Below are 18,164 nucleotides of genomic sequence, written 5' to 3' on the forward strand. Positions count from 1 at the left end.
TAATTGAGCTCCTTTTGGGGAATGAAAAGTATTAAATTACTGCTTTCCCTTTTGGGAGGATATTTTCTTGGTTAAGCAAGCCTTGCTGGTTTCTGCTTTGTAGGCTTGGAAATGAAGAATAAGTAAAGAGAAAGAGACATTGTTTCAAAAGACTTGCCAGGTGGATCACAGATAAGAAACTTCCATAAATTATATTTTTGGCTCTGACATGTACAATATTATTCTTGATGCATTTCCAAAATGTGATCAGCTGGCCCAGACTATTCCACCTCCAAGGCTGCAAGCTTGGGGGAGTCTGAGGGCTTTTTGCTGTACAGCCAGATTATGTGACTCACTTGGGTATGGAGTAATTAAATTTCCATTTGTATATTTGGGACAGCTGGAAAGGTGAGCTGAGGCAAAGACGGATGTTCAGGGCAATTATTATGGTGTTTGTAAAAAATAAAATAAGAAAGGGCAGCAGCAAGAGGGAACACATTGGTCAAGATGTTTCAGGTGGCCATCCATGGATGAGGAGCACAGGAGAGAGGCCATCATATATTTTGAGGCCTGGTGGTAGAAACCTAGGCTGACCATATTCCTGTGGGTATTACCTGGAACAGTATAGACAAGAAGAAAGCCATCTAAGTCCACAGAGTGATTAAATGCCAATTGTGCGAGTGACGATTCCTCCTCCAAAGAAATGCTTGCTATAAAGCAGACTGTCCAGCATTACAATTTTTTATTTTCCTACTAAAGTGCCACAAAAGCATCACAAAGCTACATGGTTTGGCTTTTCTATCTCATCCTTGGCCAGCACTGCTGCTGTTTCTCACTCTCCTTCTCTTTCTCCATTAGGTCTCACACTCGGTGCTTTGAAACAAAGAGACTGAAAGGAAAACTCAGATAAAAGACCAAAATGAGGAAACATCGACATTTGCCCTTTGTGGTAATATTTTGTCTCCTACTGTCAGGCTTCTGCTCGGTTTGTGCCCAGCAGCAAGCAGGTAAGAGCAGACTGCTTTATCCAACTTCGACCCTGTACAAACATACCGCTAGTTTGCACCGAGATGCTCGCAACATTTGGTTTTTAACATGCATGTCGATGGTACGTTGTGATTTACTTTCTGCTCCTCAGCTCCCACTCATCTGAGGGTCCTTCTGGACCCAAACCTTGGCCAACACGTGCAGTGCCTTCCCGAGCATGTCGCTGGTAGGTGGCGTGCCTTTGAGGATGTTCTACTGGGGACAGGGGTGCAGGACACGCACCCCGGGTGGCCCCAAGAGGGTTTTCTCCTGGACAGAGCTTTCTTGCCCTCCTTGCGTGTATAGGAGGGTGTTTTGCAGCAAGGAGAGCACTGCCACGGACCTGCAGAAAAGATATATGTTTTTTTTAAGAAGCGGCACTGGTGCCGTTGGGACCAGAGCTCGTTTCACAAGGCGGTATTAGCATCAGGAAAAATATGGAAAACCCACGCTAGCACCTAGGCTGCTAAAATTGAGCAGCTCTTTCTTCCTCGAGCACTGCCGTGGAGCCAGCAAAGCCCTGAGCCAGAGAAAAAAAGCACAGGAGACCATGGGAGACTTGAAGCTGAGTGAGCTTAAATTCACATGTGAAGCCACAGGCATCTTTGTCTGGCTCAGGGCTGGTGCCCAAACCCATGCAGCGAGGGTCTGGGAGGAGAGAAGCATCTCGCAGCCCCCTCCCTGGGAAGGGTAGGTCACATGCTGCTTCCCTCCTGCCCCCCAATGCCTGCAGTGTCAGGGCGCTGATGGCTGCCCAGTTATTCCCCAGCTCTGCTTGTTTGTCTGCGGGTGATAAGGGGAAGATAAGCTTCATATTCACCATGCGATAGAGGCCGTCGGTTATTTGGGCGAGGAGGAGGAGGAGGCATGCTTGTGCTGACCAATAGAAAATCATAAAACCCCATCTGTTTTTTTAAAGCTGTCAAAACCGTTGCCGTGGCTGATATAATATTTCTAGTGGATTCCTCTTGGAGCATTGGGAAGGAACATTTCCAACTTGTTCAAGAGTTTCTGTATGATGTTGTAAAAGCTTTAGATGTGGGAGAAAATGATTTTCGCTTTGCACTGGTCCAGTTCAGCGGAAACCCCCACACAGAGTTCCAGTTAAATACCTACCCCTCTACCCAAGACGTCCTGTCCCATATTGCCAACATGCCTTACATGGGGGGAGGCACCAAGACTGGAAAAGGATTAGAGTACCTAATCGAGAACCATCTCACTAAAGCTGCTGGAAGCAGAGCCAGTGAAGGCGTTCCCCAGGTTATTATAGTGTTAACGGACGGACGATCCCGGGATGATGTGGCTCTGCCATCATCTGTCCTTAAATCGGCCCATGTAAACATGTTTGCGATCGGCGTGCAGGATGCAGTGGAAGGGGAGTTAAAGGAAATAGCGAACGAACCCTTCGATATGCACCTTTTCAACCTAGAGAATTTTACTGCTCTCCATGGCATAGTTGGAGATTTAGTGGCGAGTGTCCGTTCATCTATGACTTCAGAAAAGGCTGGGGCCAAAGGACTGGTTAAAGACATCACAGGTAATGGCCGACTGCTGATGGCTCCCATCAGCATGGTATCTGCTGGCGTTGTGCTGTTTGAAGCCTTTGTAGGGGCAAGACTGAGATGGACGTTCAGAGGTTTAAAAATAAAGGTTTGAAGCGTGTGGCCTCATCTTTTTAGCAATTGAGCATGCCACTGTTTGCAGACTGAGCTGGCATGCCTGCCAGAGCTGCCAGGAGGTAGCACAGGAGCCCTTGGACAGCCAGTGGCCCCTTATATGGCCATCCTTTTGCACTCATGTCATGGAAATGCAAACATAGGGAGCTCTGTAGAGTTATTAAATTGCCCCATCCTATCCATCCCAGAGGCAGGGAAATAGGGGATGAACACACCAACCGTGTTGGTGACTCTGTGAGACCCTGACAGAAAACACTCTGGAGACCAAGAAGGTCGCTGCTGGCTGCAGGAACACTATGTGGGATGTCCTCTTGCAGCTAGTGGGGGAGGTAGGCAATGTGCTACTCCAAAAAGTCATGTTCTTGGCTGAAGACCGCAAACGCAGTTCAGTGGAGAACTTCTCTGCTGAAATCCTATCCCTGAGCTGGCACTGAGCCTCTGTCCTCATCCGCTTGGAGAAGGTTTGTGGTTGGAGTCCCTTTTTGCGATGCCACTCAAATCCCTTCTTTACAAGCTGGTGCCTTCCACCTGCCAGAGTGCTGGACCTTTCCTGTAACTGAAACCTCTCTGCAAACCGTGTTGGCTTCAACAGATCTGTGCTGACCGCAAGCCAGGGGCCCAATTTGCCTGGAAAAAAAAGAAGAGAATCTTCCTCAGTCCCTTCTCTGTTTATGAAATTTCAGCATGGAAAGGGCCTTCTGAGAGCTTTGTTGTGTTTCAAAACAGAAGTCCCGGAGATCAAACCTTTCTTTTTATTCCTGAGACTCCATCTGAAGGTCAATAGCTTGTGGGGTGATGTAAGGCAATGGCAGTGTAATGAGGCAGTGTAACATTAATCCCCCTGTGTTGTCTTGCCTGATTAACCCTCACGCCAGCCCCATTGGGTGCTCTCCATCACTGCATGACACCAAGCAACACCAAAAGACTGTGCTCATGTGTGTTTTTTTATTGTGCAAAGTGCTTGACAGGGCAAATATCCTGATCACATGAAAGCCACAGGGAAGGAAAGCGGCTGCCCCAGAAAGATGACATGAGGTTCGCCAATTCTAAGAAAATCATGTCAATATATGTTGAAAAAACATGCTATACCCAGCCTTCTGACAGCAATGCAGTAGCTGTTCAGCATCTTCGCCATGAAGGACCCCAGTGCTTTGCTGTTGAAATCAGTAGGGGAATTGGTCTTTGGTGGCTGGCTGTCCTCTAGGGCATGGCAGCAGGTGACTCTGTAGCATATAAACATCTAGAGTCACAGAGGTTTCTATAAAAGCTTTAATGGCAAATTCCTACTTCGTGCATATCATGCATTTCCACGTTCATTTCTATACAAAGATAACTTCTGTAAACATTTCCTCCCCCCCTCCCCCTTCCACTTTAGCTACTTCTACTGTTGTAGTTTTGTCCCTGTGTTACTTGCACGGGCAATCTATAGAATACTAGTAAACATGGAAAAAGATCTTACCAATCCTAAACATTGGATGACAACAGTGTGCAAAACATGGTACAACTAATTGTTTGCATAAGAGTTTAAGGCATTTATCCAGCTGATAACTCAATGTAGCGTTGAAATGTATCAAAATGCTGTGGATGTTATGCTAGAAATAAACCGTAATACGAAACAGAATGGTCTGTGGCCGTCCCCAGAGCTGACTAGTGTAAGTATGAAAGTCAGCCCCAAGTTTGCCCTGATGTATTTGTTAAATCTTAGCTGTCTGTCTCATCTGACCCTCCTTGCTTAGTTGTGTAACAAGCATGCTTTTACTCGTTCTCCAGCACCGGCTTGTTCCATAAATGCGCACTGAAGTACAAGAGTTTTTTACAGTGATGACAAATTATCCAACGCATCCATGATTTCATATCTATTTTCTCTCCTGTGGAACTGACCCATGCTGCTGTGAATACACTCATTGGTTTCTGAAATTTTGTTTCTCATAAAGATGTCTACGGTATCTAAAACAGCGCTGGGTACAACCGTTTTGAGATTTCCATTTCATTTACATGATGAAGTAGAAGTGTACATCCTAACTGAAAATAGCACTGTAAAGCTAACATTAAGCACCCCTAAACTTTGACTTAGTGATGCTTAAATAAATCCTGGAGCCCCCTGCATTTATGAACAGCGCTGATATTCTCCAAGCCAACACTGGCTGTTGAGCTGGCCCAGGGAAGTGGTGATGCCCTGGAGAGCCTTCTCCTTTGTCGCTGGAATTGGAGCATTTTTTAATCTCTTGGTGGCATTGTGATGTATGAAAACATCTACTAGAAAAACAACTAAACAGGCAAAAAATTGATTGAGATTGCTGGTTCTTAGCAAAGACCACAGGTTTATTCCTGACCTCATGAGATTATGTGTCAGTTTTACTACTAGCTTCACCTTTGGCTTTCAATAGCTGAAAGTCAGATGGGACTTCCAAAAGTGGCTTGTCAGTCATTTGTGAATAGTCTGAAATTTGATTTGTTGACAATATTGGAGAGTAATAAAATAGAAACACTTGAGCATGCTTTGGGGTCTTCTCCCACCCCCCCACCCCCCCACCCCCGTATTGCATGCCTAGAGTTCTTGGTGACATTGATGTCACTTGATCACTTGAGTAAAAGGAGTAAGAGCAGACACCAGGGCATTTTGGGCCTGCTTCAGTAAGTCTCACAGCAAAAATGCTTCCCTTCAACAACAATAAAAATTTTGTTTGGTGTGTGTATATTGTCAGCAGGTGCTTGTGATCATCTGGGTATGGTCACAACGAGTTGGATAATTGTGTCATGACTGATTTCATCACCCTGTTTTAACCTGATTCTGCATTCCTTGGTTGAATATCCAGAGTCCATATGAAAAATACAGACCAGAACCCTCTACTGATAATCAATGCATCTTCGTGCAAAGTAATTAATGCAAGACAATTTGTGCATGGCATGGTTTGACAATTGTGTGGGTCAGCTTGCTGGACAAATACCATAATATGTATGCTGGACAGCTGGTAAAAGAATTACAGAGCAAGAATCACAACCAAAACCTTTATGATTGTTTCTAGCAAAGGCATTTCAGAAAATGATCATTCATGTTGGGAGAAGGCAATACATTCATCTGCTGGTCTTAACCGTCAAAAAAGCAGAATTGCCAGAGAGAAGCCGAAACTTTCCATGTACCCAGTAAATGGTGGCTTCTTCCTTTTTTCCCCGAAAAAAAAGAGACTGCAGTGAGGAAAACTTCCTACAGATATTACTGTCCTCAACTGCTGTCTGCAGAGTGAATTGCCACCAAACCCACCTTTTGCTTTTGTCTCTATCTAAATACTTGGACAGTGCTGGTCACTGATGGAATGGATCTAGATTTCCAAAAATTACGGTTTGCCAAGTTTTCTCCTCGTGTGCCAGTAATGCTGACCTGTATGTAACTGCAGCCACCAGCCCAGGTTGCATCCGCTCAAGGCATCTCTTGATGGGCAGCAGATGCTACTGGGATGGGGCTGGGAGCTCATATTCAATCAGAATGCAGAACTAAGAGGCAAACATCACCTCCTCAGTGAACATGTGTTTTGTTTTCTCATTTTCGTGTTTCTTACTGGTTTTCCAAGAAACATGTCAGAACACTGTAAAACCGCATGTAATCACTCATTTTAATGCTTTCACCTTTTGCATTTCTTTTTTTAAAGCTCAAGAGTCTGCTGACCTTATTTTCCTTATTGATGGATCAGACAACATCGGAAGTGTCAATTTTCAAGCCATACGTGATTTCCTTGTAAATTTGATTGAAAGCCTCAGAGTTGGAGCTCAGCAAATACACATTGGGGTGGTGCAGTATAGTGATCAACCCAGAACCGAGTTCGCTTTGAACAGCTACTCCACAAAAGCGGATGTTCTCGATGCCGTGAAGGCACTTAGCTTCCGCGGTGGCGAGGAAGCGAACACCGGTGCGGCACTGGAGTTTGTGGTTGAGAACCTCTTCACCCAGGCAGGAGGCAGCAGGATAGAGGAAGCGGTGCCTCAGATTTTAGTGCTGATAAGTGGTGGAGAGTCTAGTGATGATATCCGAGAGGGCTTGTTAGCGGTGAAGCAAGCTAGTATATTTTCGTTTAGTATTGGGGTCCTGAATGCTGACAGTGCAGAGCTGCAGCAGATTGCTACTGATGGAAGCTTCGCATTTACTGCCCTGGATATCCGTAACCTTGATGCTCTTCGAGAATTATTACTGCCCAACATTGTTGGAGTGGCCCAAAGACTCATTTTGTTAGAGGCCCCAACCATTGTGACTGAAGGTATGTATGCCTTTCTAGACTGTTGCATTTTGATGAATCATTGAATGAATGAGCTTTTGCACGCTTTAAAAACATATTTATTTTTTTAATTTAGATTTTTTATTTTTGCAGTGCATCTCTCTGGGCTGGTTATGGAGAAACAATGTGAAAGACAAATAGTCCTGCGGCTAATGTACAGAAACTTGTTTGCCCAGTAGGTTATCTTTTGTGAGGTTTTTGTGTCAGTAACTGGCATGGCATGGGGTTTAGAAAAACACAAGCAGAGTATAAAGAAGTTCATATAAACCTTATATATATATATGTATTTTATATATAAACATCTGAGCACCCCCGTGGTAAATACTGCAGCACGTTCAGTTCTGAAAACTTTTCTATCACATAAGTGTACATTATATGTCAATTGAAACTGTCATCAGAATGAAATTTCACTGGGGAAGCTAACAGAGATGTTAAACGGATCCTATTTCACAGAGTTGAAGTTATCAGCTTACTAAAACAGTAAAATTACATACCTCATTGAAACTGTGCACTATCCTTGGGAAAAGGGTGAAATTCCTTTGTTAAACTTCAAAGCAAAACAGCCCTTAGCTCTTCTGAAGTGAAATCCTTACCTTGCTAACATGTATTTCTCTTCAGTCCATAAGCTGAGAAAGTTTTCAGCGTTCCGTGAGGCCATGGGAAACGAAAACATAGGTGTCAATATTCCACTTAGGTCCCTCTGTCACTCTCAAGTCCCCATTGATGTTTTTTCTGGACCAGTATTAGCTTGGGTGCAGTAGAACTATGAATATCTGGATTTATGGAGCAAGTAGGTGATAAAGAGTTTCTCACTCTATATTTTTGTGACTAAGTTAAACTTACTGATAGAGAGGCTTTATGAAAGACACAATATGTCATGTTTCAGAGGCCTCTGAGAAGGGCCAGGCTGGAGTTGCTGCAATTAACTACCAGCACGCTTAATATGAACAACACTTTTGGGATCCGAGTGCCAGTCTGGAGTTCCGTACATACTGTTCAACTCATGATGTATGTTGACATATAAAACTGCATTCCAGATGTTTTCGCTGATCTATGTCTAAACATGATTGCTATCCCATGGCTCAAATCAAAGGGAGGAATTTTCCTGAAAGATCATTTTATGACCTTGCCTTCATTATTCCAGGAAAGAACACAAAGAACTTTTGCTTGTAGCACCCCACAAGAACCATATTTAGCTAAATAAGCTGAAGTGTGTGTGTCTAGCTAAAATGTGCATGCCAGAACCCATGCAAGTCAATGGGAAACCTCTCTTTCTTTTTAATGCTATTTGAATAGCAAGATTTAAAATGTTGGTACATACGGGTTCATCTGCACTTGCATATTTTTCATTTAAAATACAAGTTCATCTGTAGAAGGTACTACAGCAGCATCAGCCTGTACAATCACGTATAGATGGATATGCTAAATGGAGAGGTTGGTGTTTACAAAGGAGCTTTAGGGAATTTCCTTTGCCTAATGTCCATGGAAATTAATTTTGACTGGTCTGTTTGATTCACACCAGTACCTTGCAAGTCTGCAGTGTAAAGCACTGGTTTGGGACACCTACTGCAGCCTGAAATGGATGCCAAACCATTGAGATGCCAAGCGTTCCTCTGAAGTACTAAAGTCACCTCACTTCACTTTAGCTCTCTGGCTGTACGTTAGTCCTCCCGGGATGAACAGATGACTTGAAATGCCCTCTCCCCTCTCCTTTAACTACTGGGGAGCTTGAATGATTAAATTAGGTGGAGTGCTACACCAAAGACAGCTGAGATAGCAGCGAGGAGGGAGCTATGCAGGGCTGGGTTTGATGCTGACACTTTCTGACTTTCCCAACTTTTAGAGTCAAAGCTACAAATGCTTTTATCCCAAATCCTTTGAAATTCCTGGGAGACTTGCCGTTGGCTTCACTGGGCTCTGGATCAGACCCTATGAGATATGTACAGCCTTCCTTAAATGCTTTTGCTTTAATTGTGTCCATTGAAATTAGCACCGTGGGGTGTTTCTTCCTGTGGGTTTTGGTTTTGTTTCTTGCATTCCTCTTCTCTAAGGAAACATACTGCAGGATTTGAGAGCTGCAAGAGAAATGATTAGCGGAGGGAGTTATTTCTTCCCAGCCTCTCATCTCTGCAAAGCCCCTTTGATGTTTCCCACAAACTTCTATATAAAGCCAGAAGTTTCCAGGGTCTCCATTTTTGGGTATCTAGCTGCTGACAACTGAAGGAAGCACTTTGGACATCTTGCCTGGGTGATACAAAGCAGGGATTTCAGCCTTTGGTATCCCTTTGGAAAGTTTCTTGTTTTCAGCTCTCTCCCTGGAGACGAAAAAACCTGGTTGGGGGATGAATACTGGAAATCTCATGGCTCTGGGAAGGGGATCACAGAATCACAGAATAGTAGGGGTTGGAAGGGACCTCTGTGGGTCATCTAGTCCAACCCCCTGCCGAAGCAGGGTCACCTACAGTAGGCTGCACAGGATCTTGTCCAGGCGGGTCTTGAATATCTCCAGAGAAGGAGACTCCACAACCTCCCTGGGCAGCCTGTTCCAGTGCTCCGTCACCCTCAGAGGGAAGAAGTTCTTCCTCATGTTCAGACAGAACTTCCTGTGCCTCAGTTTGTGCCCATTGCCCCTTGTCCTGTCACTGGGCACCACTGAAAAGAGCTTGTCCCCATCCTCCTGACACCCACCCTTCAGATATTTGTAGGCATTTATAAGGTCCCCTCGCAGCCTTCTCTTCTTCAGGCTGAACAAGCCCAGCTCCCTCAACCTCTCCTCGTAGGGGAGATGCTCCAGTCCCCTCACCATCCTTGTAGCCCTCCGCTGGACTCTCTCCAGTAGCTCTTCATCCTTCTTGAACTGGGGAGCCCAGAACTGGACACAGTACTCCAGATGAGGCCTCACCAGGGCAGTGTAGAGGGGAAGGAGAACCTCCCTTGTCCTGCTGGCCACACTCTTCTTGATGCACCCCAGGATCCCATTGGCTTTCTTGGCAGCCAGGGCACACTGCTGGCTCATGGTTAACCTGTCGTCCACCAGGACACCCAGGTCCCTCTCCGCAGAGCTGCTCTCCAGCAGGTCCACCCCAAGCCTGTACTGGTGCATGAGGTTGTTCCTCCCCAGGTGCAGGACCCTGCACTTGCCCTTGTTGAACCTCATCAGGTTCCTCTCTGCCCAGCTTTCCAGCCTATCCAGGTCACGCTGAATGGCAGCACAGCCTTCTGGTGTATCTACCACACCTCCCAGTTTGGTGTCGTCAGCAAACTTGCTGAGGGTACATTCTAACTCTTCATCCAGGTCGTTGATGAAGAAGTTAAACAAGACTGGGCCCAGTACTGACCCCTGAGGGACACCACTTGTAACCAGCCTCCAACTAGACTCAGCGCCGCTGATGACAACCCTCTGAGTTCTGCCATTCAGCCAGTTCTCTATCCACTTCACCGACCACTCATCCAGCCCACACTTCCTCAGCTTCCCTAGGAGGATATCATGGGAGACTGTGTCGAAAGCCCTGCTGAAGTCAAGGTAGATAACATCCACGGCTCTCCCTTCATCTACCCAGCCAGTCATGTCATCATAGAAAGCTATCAGATTGGTCAGGCATGATTTCCCCTTGGTGAATCCATGCTGACTACTCCTGATAACCTTCTTTTCTTCCACTTGCTTGATGATGGCCTCCAGGATAAGCTGCTCCATCACCTTTCCCGGGATGGAGGTGAGGCTGACCGGCCTGTAGTTCCCTGGGTCCTCCTTCTTGCCCTTTTTGAAGATTGGAGTGACATTGGCCTTTCTCCAGTCCTCGGGCACCTCTCCTGTCCTCCAGGACCTCTCAAAGATGATGGAGAGTGGCTCAGCAATGACATTTGCCAGCTCCCTCAGCACTCGTGGGTGCATTCCATCGGGGCCCATGGATTTGTGGATGTCCAGATCACTTAAGCGATCCCTCACACAGTCCTCCTCGACCAAGGGAAAGTCGTCCTCTTTGTAGGCTTCTTCTCTTACCTCCGGGGCCTGGGATTCTTAAGGGCCAGTCTTAGCACTGAAGACTGAAGCAAAGAAGGCATTCATTAGCTCTGCCTTCTCCGCATCCTCCGTCACCAGGACACCCGCCTCATTCAGCAGCGGCCCCACGTTGTCCCTAGCCTTCCTTTTGCTGCTGATGTAGTTGAAGAAGCCCTTCTTGTTGTTTTTGACATCCCTTGCCAGCTTCAATTCCAGGTGAGCCTTGGCCTTCCTCGTCGCATCCCTGCATGCTCTCACTACGTTTCTGTACTCTTCCCAAGTGGCCTGTCCCTCTTTCCACATTCCATGCACCTTTCTCTTCTGCCTGATCTCCGCTAGAAGCTCCTTGTTTAACCATGCAGGTCTCCTGCCTCCTTTGCTAAATTTCTTTCTCAGGGGGATGCATTGCTCCTGTGCATGAAAGAAGTGTTGTTTAAAAAGCGACCAGCACTCATGGACCCCCCTGCCTTCGAGAGCCCTGGCCCACGGGATTCCTCCCAGTAGCTCCTTGAAGAGGGCAAAGTCAGCCCTCCTGAGGTCCAGGGTTTTGATCCTGCTTATCGCCCTGCTTCCTCCACGCAGGATCCTGAACTTGACCATTTCATGGTCACTGCAGCCGAGTCTACCTCCAACCTTCACGTCCTCCACCAGTCCCTCCTTGTTTGTTAACACGAGGTCCAGCAGCGCGCCTTTCCTTGTTGGTTCCTCCACCACTTGCATCAGAAAGTTATCATTGATGCTCTGTAGGAACCTCCTGGATTGCGCCTGCGTAGCTGTATGGTCTTCCCAGCTGATGTCAGGGTGGTTGAAGTCCCCCATGAGGATAGTTTAAACAAATCCGTGTTACTTTGTGAGCAGCTCTGTTTTGACAGTCTGTGCAGTCAACTGCAAGCCACCAGCATCTCACATGAGGCTGTGGCTCAGGGAGGGCACCACCACATTCACTTCATGCAAGGTCTCACCGTTTTGTGTCCGATACCACCACAGCGGACTATTGTAAGCTTCAAATTTTCAAATCGGTCATTGCTTGAACAATTTCCAGCAAGACTCTGCAAGAGATTTTTGCAAAGGCTGGCTCCTTGTGGTGAAGACAGGTCTCTCGGGGTCCAAGGGCACAGGGGGCAGCTGAGCCACAGATGTCAACTCGAGTACTAAATCACTCCTTGGGGTAGCCCAATCTCACGGCACTCACCCATAATGAGAAACCTGACGGAGGCCAGCCTTTGGAAGCACTGCTTTCCATGGCCAGCTGGTGTCCGGCCAAGGAGGACTGCAGCCAAAGCTTCATTCTTTGTTCAAATCCAAAGTAAATAGCCTCCAAGCAGGGGAGCCCTGACGGGGCTAGGGATTGCCCTTTTCCATCCTGGCAGGACAAGAGAGTGTTTGCTACCACTTGCCCCAAGGGGTGTGAGATCCTGGTGGTGCTGGGTCTCCTCTTCCCCCAGACTGTGCTCTGGGCATAGCAGTGAGCCCGGGAGGTGGTGGATCTGCTACCTTGAATATTGACCCAATTTCAGGAGCTCTTAGGTGGGTAGGCAATTTAAGGGCACCCCAAGTCCAATGTGACATAATGGTCCATAACACTCCAGCATAATCTGGAAGCCACACAAGGTTTCCTTTTTCGCTTCAATGGCATGAAATCGAGGAGGTGATGATGTGAATTGGATTCTTGACAATACTACCCATGGCTCACTGCTTCAAAGAATAATGGAGGGTTGTCTAAAAGACTGTTAAAATTATCTCTCATAAAGAGCACGTATAATGCATCATAACGGTATTGTTCTTGTTAACATATACTGTTTTTTTATGTACCTTTGCTGTATTAAATATGATGGTGCTTTGGTTCCAATGCATCACAACACATTTTTTTCCTCCTAACTATCTTTCTTCAGACTTAGCCAGCAAACTGGGAAGCTAATTGTGCTCTTTCTGTGTCCTATGCCATCGTCAGTAATAAAGTTTCAGAGATTACAGCCTAGGGGACTCATTTTGTTAAAGACATGGCAACCAGAACATAATTCAACTCTTCCATGACTGGGCTAGCTGTGCCAAAAAAAATCATAATTTGTTTTTATTAGACAAGGAATAAGATGTAGGATGTGATGACCTGAAGTTCAGGTATGTTGAGTAAGTGGAGACTGTTCTTGTGTCATTGCTCTTGGGAACCTAATCCTGAGTGAGACCAAACCACTCTCTGGCATAATTCGGATGGGTCCACTGCAGAAAGAGGGAGCATCACCTGCTTATTTTATCTCATATGCCAGCTGAGTGCCAAGATTTCTCCTGACTGTTTGCCTTTCTTTCTTGTTTTGACATGTATATGCATTTTAATATAAAGTTTTATAAACAATGCAATTCTTGCAACTCTTCGGTGTTCTAGAAAAGGGAAACATTCAATCAGATTTCTTATTAGCCCTCTGCTAGAACCTAAAAAATAAGTTTTGAAAGCAAGACCCTTTTAAAAGTGTTGAGAGTAAAAGTACTTCAAGCAAATAAGGAGTCTTAAATGTTGCTGAACTGTTGTCATAGAATTGATGCGCACATTGTGGAGAAGGCTTCTTCTAACATTATATTCATGTGTTACTTGCAGTTATTGAAGTGAACAAGAAGGATATAGTCTTCCTGATAGATGGCTCTACTGCTTTGGGGACTGGCCTCTTTAACTCTATTCGTGATTTTGTTGCCAAAATTGTCCAAAGGCTGGAGGTTGGACCTGACCTGATCCAAGTTGCAGTGGCACAGTATGCAGACACTGTGAAGCCGGAGTTTTATTTTAATACCCACCAGAACAGAAAGGATGTGATGGCTAATGTGAAGAAAATGAAGCCCATGGGTGGTACCGCACTCTTCACTGGCTCGGCACTGGATTTTGTGAGGAACAACTTCTTCACCAGTGCTGCCGGGTGCAGGATGGAGGAAGGAGTGCTCCCCATGCTGGTGCTCATCACTGGTGGTAAGTCCAGGGATGCTGTTGACCAAGCTGCAGCGGAGATGAAAAGGAACCGGATAGTGATCCTTGCTATTGGGTCAAGAAATGCAGACCTGGCAGAACTTGAAGAAATTGCCCATGAGAGAGATTTTGTGTTTAACCCAAGTGACTTCCGCACTCCGTCCATGCAAGCCATTCTTCCTGACGTGCTGTCACCTATCCGAACGCTCTCTGGAGGAATGATTATCCAAGAACCACCATCAGGTAATTAATTACCTTGTTCTAGTTACGGAGATATGGTTTCTATTTTTGTCAACTCTTAGTCTATGACATGTAGAGATAAGGAGGAAAAAGCACAAAGTACATGTTTCAGCATAGCTATGTGTTGTCTCTTTGATTTGCAAAACATGCATGAAAAGATCAGTGAATTTGGTAGCATGGTTGTTATTACAGCTTTGTCATTCCTTCCTGGAGATTTTTGTCCCATTCCTTGTTTGTCACCAACAATTAAAGGTCTGGACGTGAAAGATGTGCATTACTAGTTAGGTACTGAAATCGTTCGGTGGAGGCTTTTTCTCTTGCTTCAGGTTTGTGTAACCTATGAGCAGGACACACTGTGAATGTTATAATTTCTTCCCCAGTTTGAAAATCATCCGTAGCACATATTTGCTCAAGAAAGTTTAAAAGTTACTTCTGAGTTTAAAGAAAATGAGCAAGTTTGTTCATGGAGATGTTCAGAGAAAGCTAGCCTGACACTGTTGGACTGAAACTCACCCTTTAAGAACATATTTAGTTTTCTTATCATTTACTCAGCTCAGGCCTTAAGAGGCATACGAGACTATTGCAGTGTTGATTTTAATTTAATCTGTTTAGAAGATGTTCCAAAGCCCCATGAAGCCAGTGGATTCTTTTTACTTGGTCTTGCCATTGACATCAGTAGACTTTGGAAGCAATCCAATAGCCAGAGTCATGTCTTTTGAGGCAGTTTCCCATGCATTTCAAGAGGTGTTCTAGCTGCATAGAGATTTTATACCAAATTTCTCAGGATTTCTTCCTGATAGAGATGCTTGAGGTTGAATTAATGTTGCACTGGATCATATTTGAACCTTGCATTTCTGTCCCATGGCGTATAAACATTAGACAAACAGGACTTTCACCTCCCAGTAAGGTCAATAATGAGGTTGCTATTGGCTTAAGTGGGTGTTGAACCATGCCCATATTTATGTCTAGTTTCTTCAAGTAATTTAAAATTATAAACCACAGTGCAAAAGAAACTGAGTTTTTGGAAAGGGTCCTTAAAGAGTTAAGCCCTATGACTGATTTACATGAAGAGCAGCTATTTTAAAATCAGTTTGCCAATACTTGTCCTTAATTAAGATGAATATCACGGGACTTATTATTTAATAAGCCTTTTTTCAGAATGTGTTTCCTGCTAATACAGTTTTGCATGGCTATACACCAAATCTGACATTTTTACTTTTCAATGTAAATTAAAAATGTTCCTAAACTTCCTTGTTCTTTAAAGCTGATTCATACAGCTTCTCTTTTTTTTGCAGTGCTTTTACTCTACTGTACTCACAGCTATTCACATATACAATAAGCAAGTAATCATATCCTACCCCATAAAATGACTATAATTAGTAACAAAACTGATTTTGACACTAGGCAGACTGCTACATTTCAACTAGATATTGTCTCACCCTGGGCCTTGAATGATGGTTTTCTGGGAAAAATTAAAAATACAGAAAGCCAAGACTATCTATCAAATCTGAGAGCAATGGTTGCACTCCAAAGAGCCCCTTTCTCCGTTTTGGTTTTAATATCTTAGTATTTCTATATTTTATATATACGACAGCAAGCTTACAGGCACAAGGCAAGCTAGCTAGATGGATGAATATAGCCGTATACCCATAGGCAAATGCTTTAAACAGACAGCTATTGAACAACATTAGCAATGGGCATAGATATGTTCCCAAATAGCTTATTTGGAGGAAGACATCCAGGGGATGCATTGGATGAGCCCACTGATTCGTTCTCTGAGATCATATTTAAAGTTTCAGCATTTTGGTCTGTCATCTGGACATGCTGTGTTTAAAGAAAAAAACACAGGAGGGTGGTCCTGTGGTGTCTTTGGGGTGACATTGCAGATCTGTGTCTTGGGGCTCAGATGCTGGGAGAGAGCCGAGGAAGGATTTAACCTTAAAAAAGCAGCCAAGAACTGGCTGGTTACTGCCAAAAGTAGGAAATTTCTCCCCATTCAACAGCCCACAAAACGGATGTCTGCAACTGCAGACATCATCAAATGCAGACATTGAAAACATAGGTGTATCAGGCAGCCGATGCAGTTTCCTCTGGACCAGCTTTTCTAAGCCTATTAGTAAAAGGTATGTTTAATCCCCATTCAATATACTGACAAAATTGGTGACTTGGCAGAAGTATTTTCCCATGCAAGTGGAGCCTAAGCCTGCACTGCATGCCCGTTGCTGATGGCTGCACAGAGTGACCATGGAAGTCACTGCAGGGCATGGTTCTCTGTACCTAGGGATGCACAGGAACATCCGTGTGGAACAAGTGCTTGCTTAACAAGGTGGTGATAGTGTTAGGTGTCAAAGCATACTTCAGGTGCCAGAAAGCAGAAACGTTCCCTAAAGTTTCATTGGAAAGCCCCGAGTAAATGTGTGGTGATGTGTAGATAAGCAGGGTGTCTGCAGGCATTAAATCAGCATTGCTGCACCAAAATCAATGAGGCTGGCTTTTGCCAGCTAAGGACCAGGTCCTGAACTTACAGCTCTGGCATTAGCAGCCGTTGTAAACATCTACCATGGCAGAGACTGAGCCCTGTTGGTAAACCTGACGTTTAAAGGATGTTTCAATACCAGTCAGAAGCCTCCCCTGCCAAATGTAGTCATTTCCAGCAAGGTCCTTGTTAATTATGTGCTGATCATGCTCTTTCTCTTCTCTCTCTCCCACTCTTCCCTCTTCCTCCTAACAAGGTTTACATGTGTGTACAGTGTATGCTGTATGCACACATGAAAAAAAAATCTATTTTGTTTTCTGTAATGTCTCATGTTATTTTCTGTGCTCTACTGCAGTTCAAGTAACCCAAAGGGATATCATCTTTCTTTTGGATGGATCACTCAACGTTGGAAATGCCAACTTCCCCTTTGTGCGTGACTTTGTTGCCACCCTAGTTAACTACCTTGATGTCGGCAGTGACAAAATCCGAGTTGGCTTAGTTCAATTTAGCGACACTCCTAAAACTGAGTTCTTTCTGTACTCATACCAAACCAAGTCAGACATAATTCAACGTATGGGGCAGCTGAGGCCCAAGGGGGGGTCAGTGCTGAACACTGGCTCTGCACTGAACTTTGTGCTTTCAAATCACTTCACGGAAGCTGGTGGGAGCAGAATAAATGAACAAGTGCCGCAGGTCCTAGTCCTGGTGACAGCAGGGAGGTCTGCCGATCCCTTCTTGCAAGTTTCCAATGAATTAGCTCGGGCTGGAGTACTGACTTTTGCTGTTGGAGTTAGGAGTGCGGATAAGGCAGAACTCGAACAGATTGCCTTTAATCCAAGAATGGTGTATTATATGGATGATTTCAGTGCTCTGGCAGCTTTACCCCAGGAGTTAAATAAGCCTATAACAACATATGTTAGTGGAGGTGTGGAAGAAGTTCCACTCGCCCCAACAGGTAATATCTACCTTCCTTCATGTTGACTGCGTTGAGTTAATCTTGTTGCTCTTGACTGTTCCCAGTGTATACCTTCACATCTGTCCAAGGCCTCATCAAAGTGATTAGGGCTGTGCTTAACCTTAAATACAGTCAGCTCTTGGTTTTGTTCAAGTCATTGCTAGCACACTTTGAAGACAGCATAATTTTAAGTCTTTTGGCAGGTCAGGACCGAAGAATGATCCGAGTGAATCTATGCCCACTAGTCACTTACTCAGGTGTTCCCTTTTTGTTGCTGTAAGAGTGACACAGCCTGTAAATGCATCATTTGCACTAGCTCAGGATATGGGAGCAAGCACTTTTGGCCACAAGGAGTGGTGTGGAAAAGTTAAAGCCGTGCCAAAGAGCACAGAGAAAGAGAGGTCTAGCCAGGTACGGGTGGCTGCATCCTTCCTCGGAATGCCTCTGTCAAAGTACTGTTAGCAGGTTGTCACAGAGGCTGAATTTGACTCCAGATATTCAAAGTTAGCCTCTAACATTAAACCCAAAAGCTATAGGCAAGTTTAACCCTTTCTAAACAGGTATTTTTTAACTAATTCTCTTACTGTGGCTAAG

General features: G+C 44.9%; 1 protein-coding gene across 1 annotated transcript in view; it reads left to right on the forward strand.

Annotated features, from left to right (window-relative positions):
- Positions 1 to 18,164, forward strand: part of COL6A3 (collagen type VI alpha 3 chain) — a 64,631-nt gene that overhangs the window by 7,618 nt on the left and 38,849 nt on the right. Inside the window, exons 2-6 of the mRNA XM_075430646.1 lie at positions 838 to 986; positions 2,435 to 2,542; positions 6,329 to 6,931; positions 13,540 to 14,142; positions 16,971 to 17,570. Of these exons, the coding sequence (XP_075286761.1) occupies positions 899 to 986; positions 2,435 to 2,542; positions 6,329 to 6,931; positions 13,540 to 14,142; positions 16,971 to 17,570 (2,002 nt within the window). The 5' untranslated portion in view covers positions 838 to 898. The remainder of the gene's footprint in view (positions 1 to 837; positions 987 to 2,434; positions 2,543 to 6,328; positions 6,932 to 13,539; positions 14,143 to 16,970; positions 17,571 to 18,164) is intronic.

Source organism: Opisthocomus hoazin, chromosome 9 (genome assembly GCF_030867145.1).
Source record: "Opisthocomus hoazin isolate bOpiHoa1 chromosome 9, bOpiHoa1.hap1, whole genome shotgun sequence".
Taxonomy (NCBI): domain Eukaryota; kingdom Metazoa; phylum Chordata; class Aves; order Opisthocomiformes; family Opisthocomidae; genus Opisthocomus; species Opisthocomus hoazin.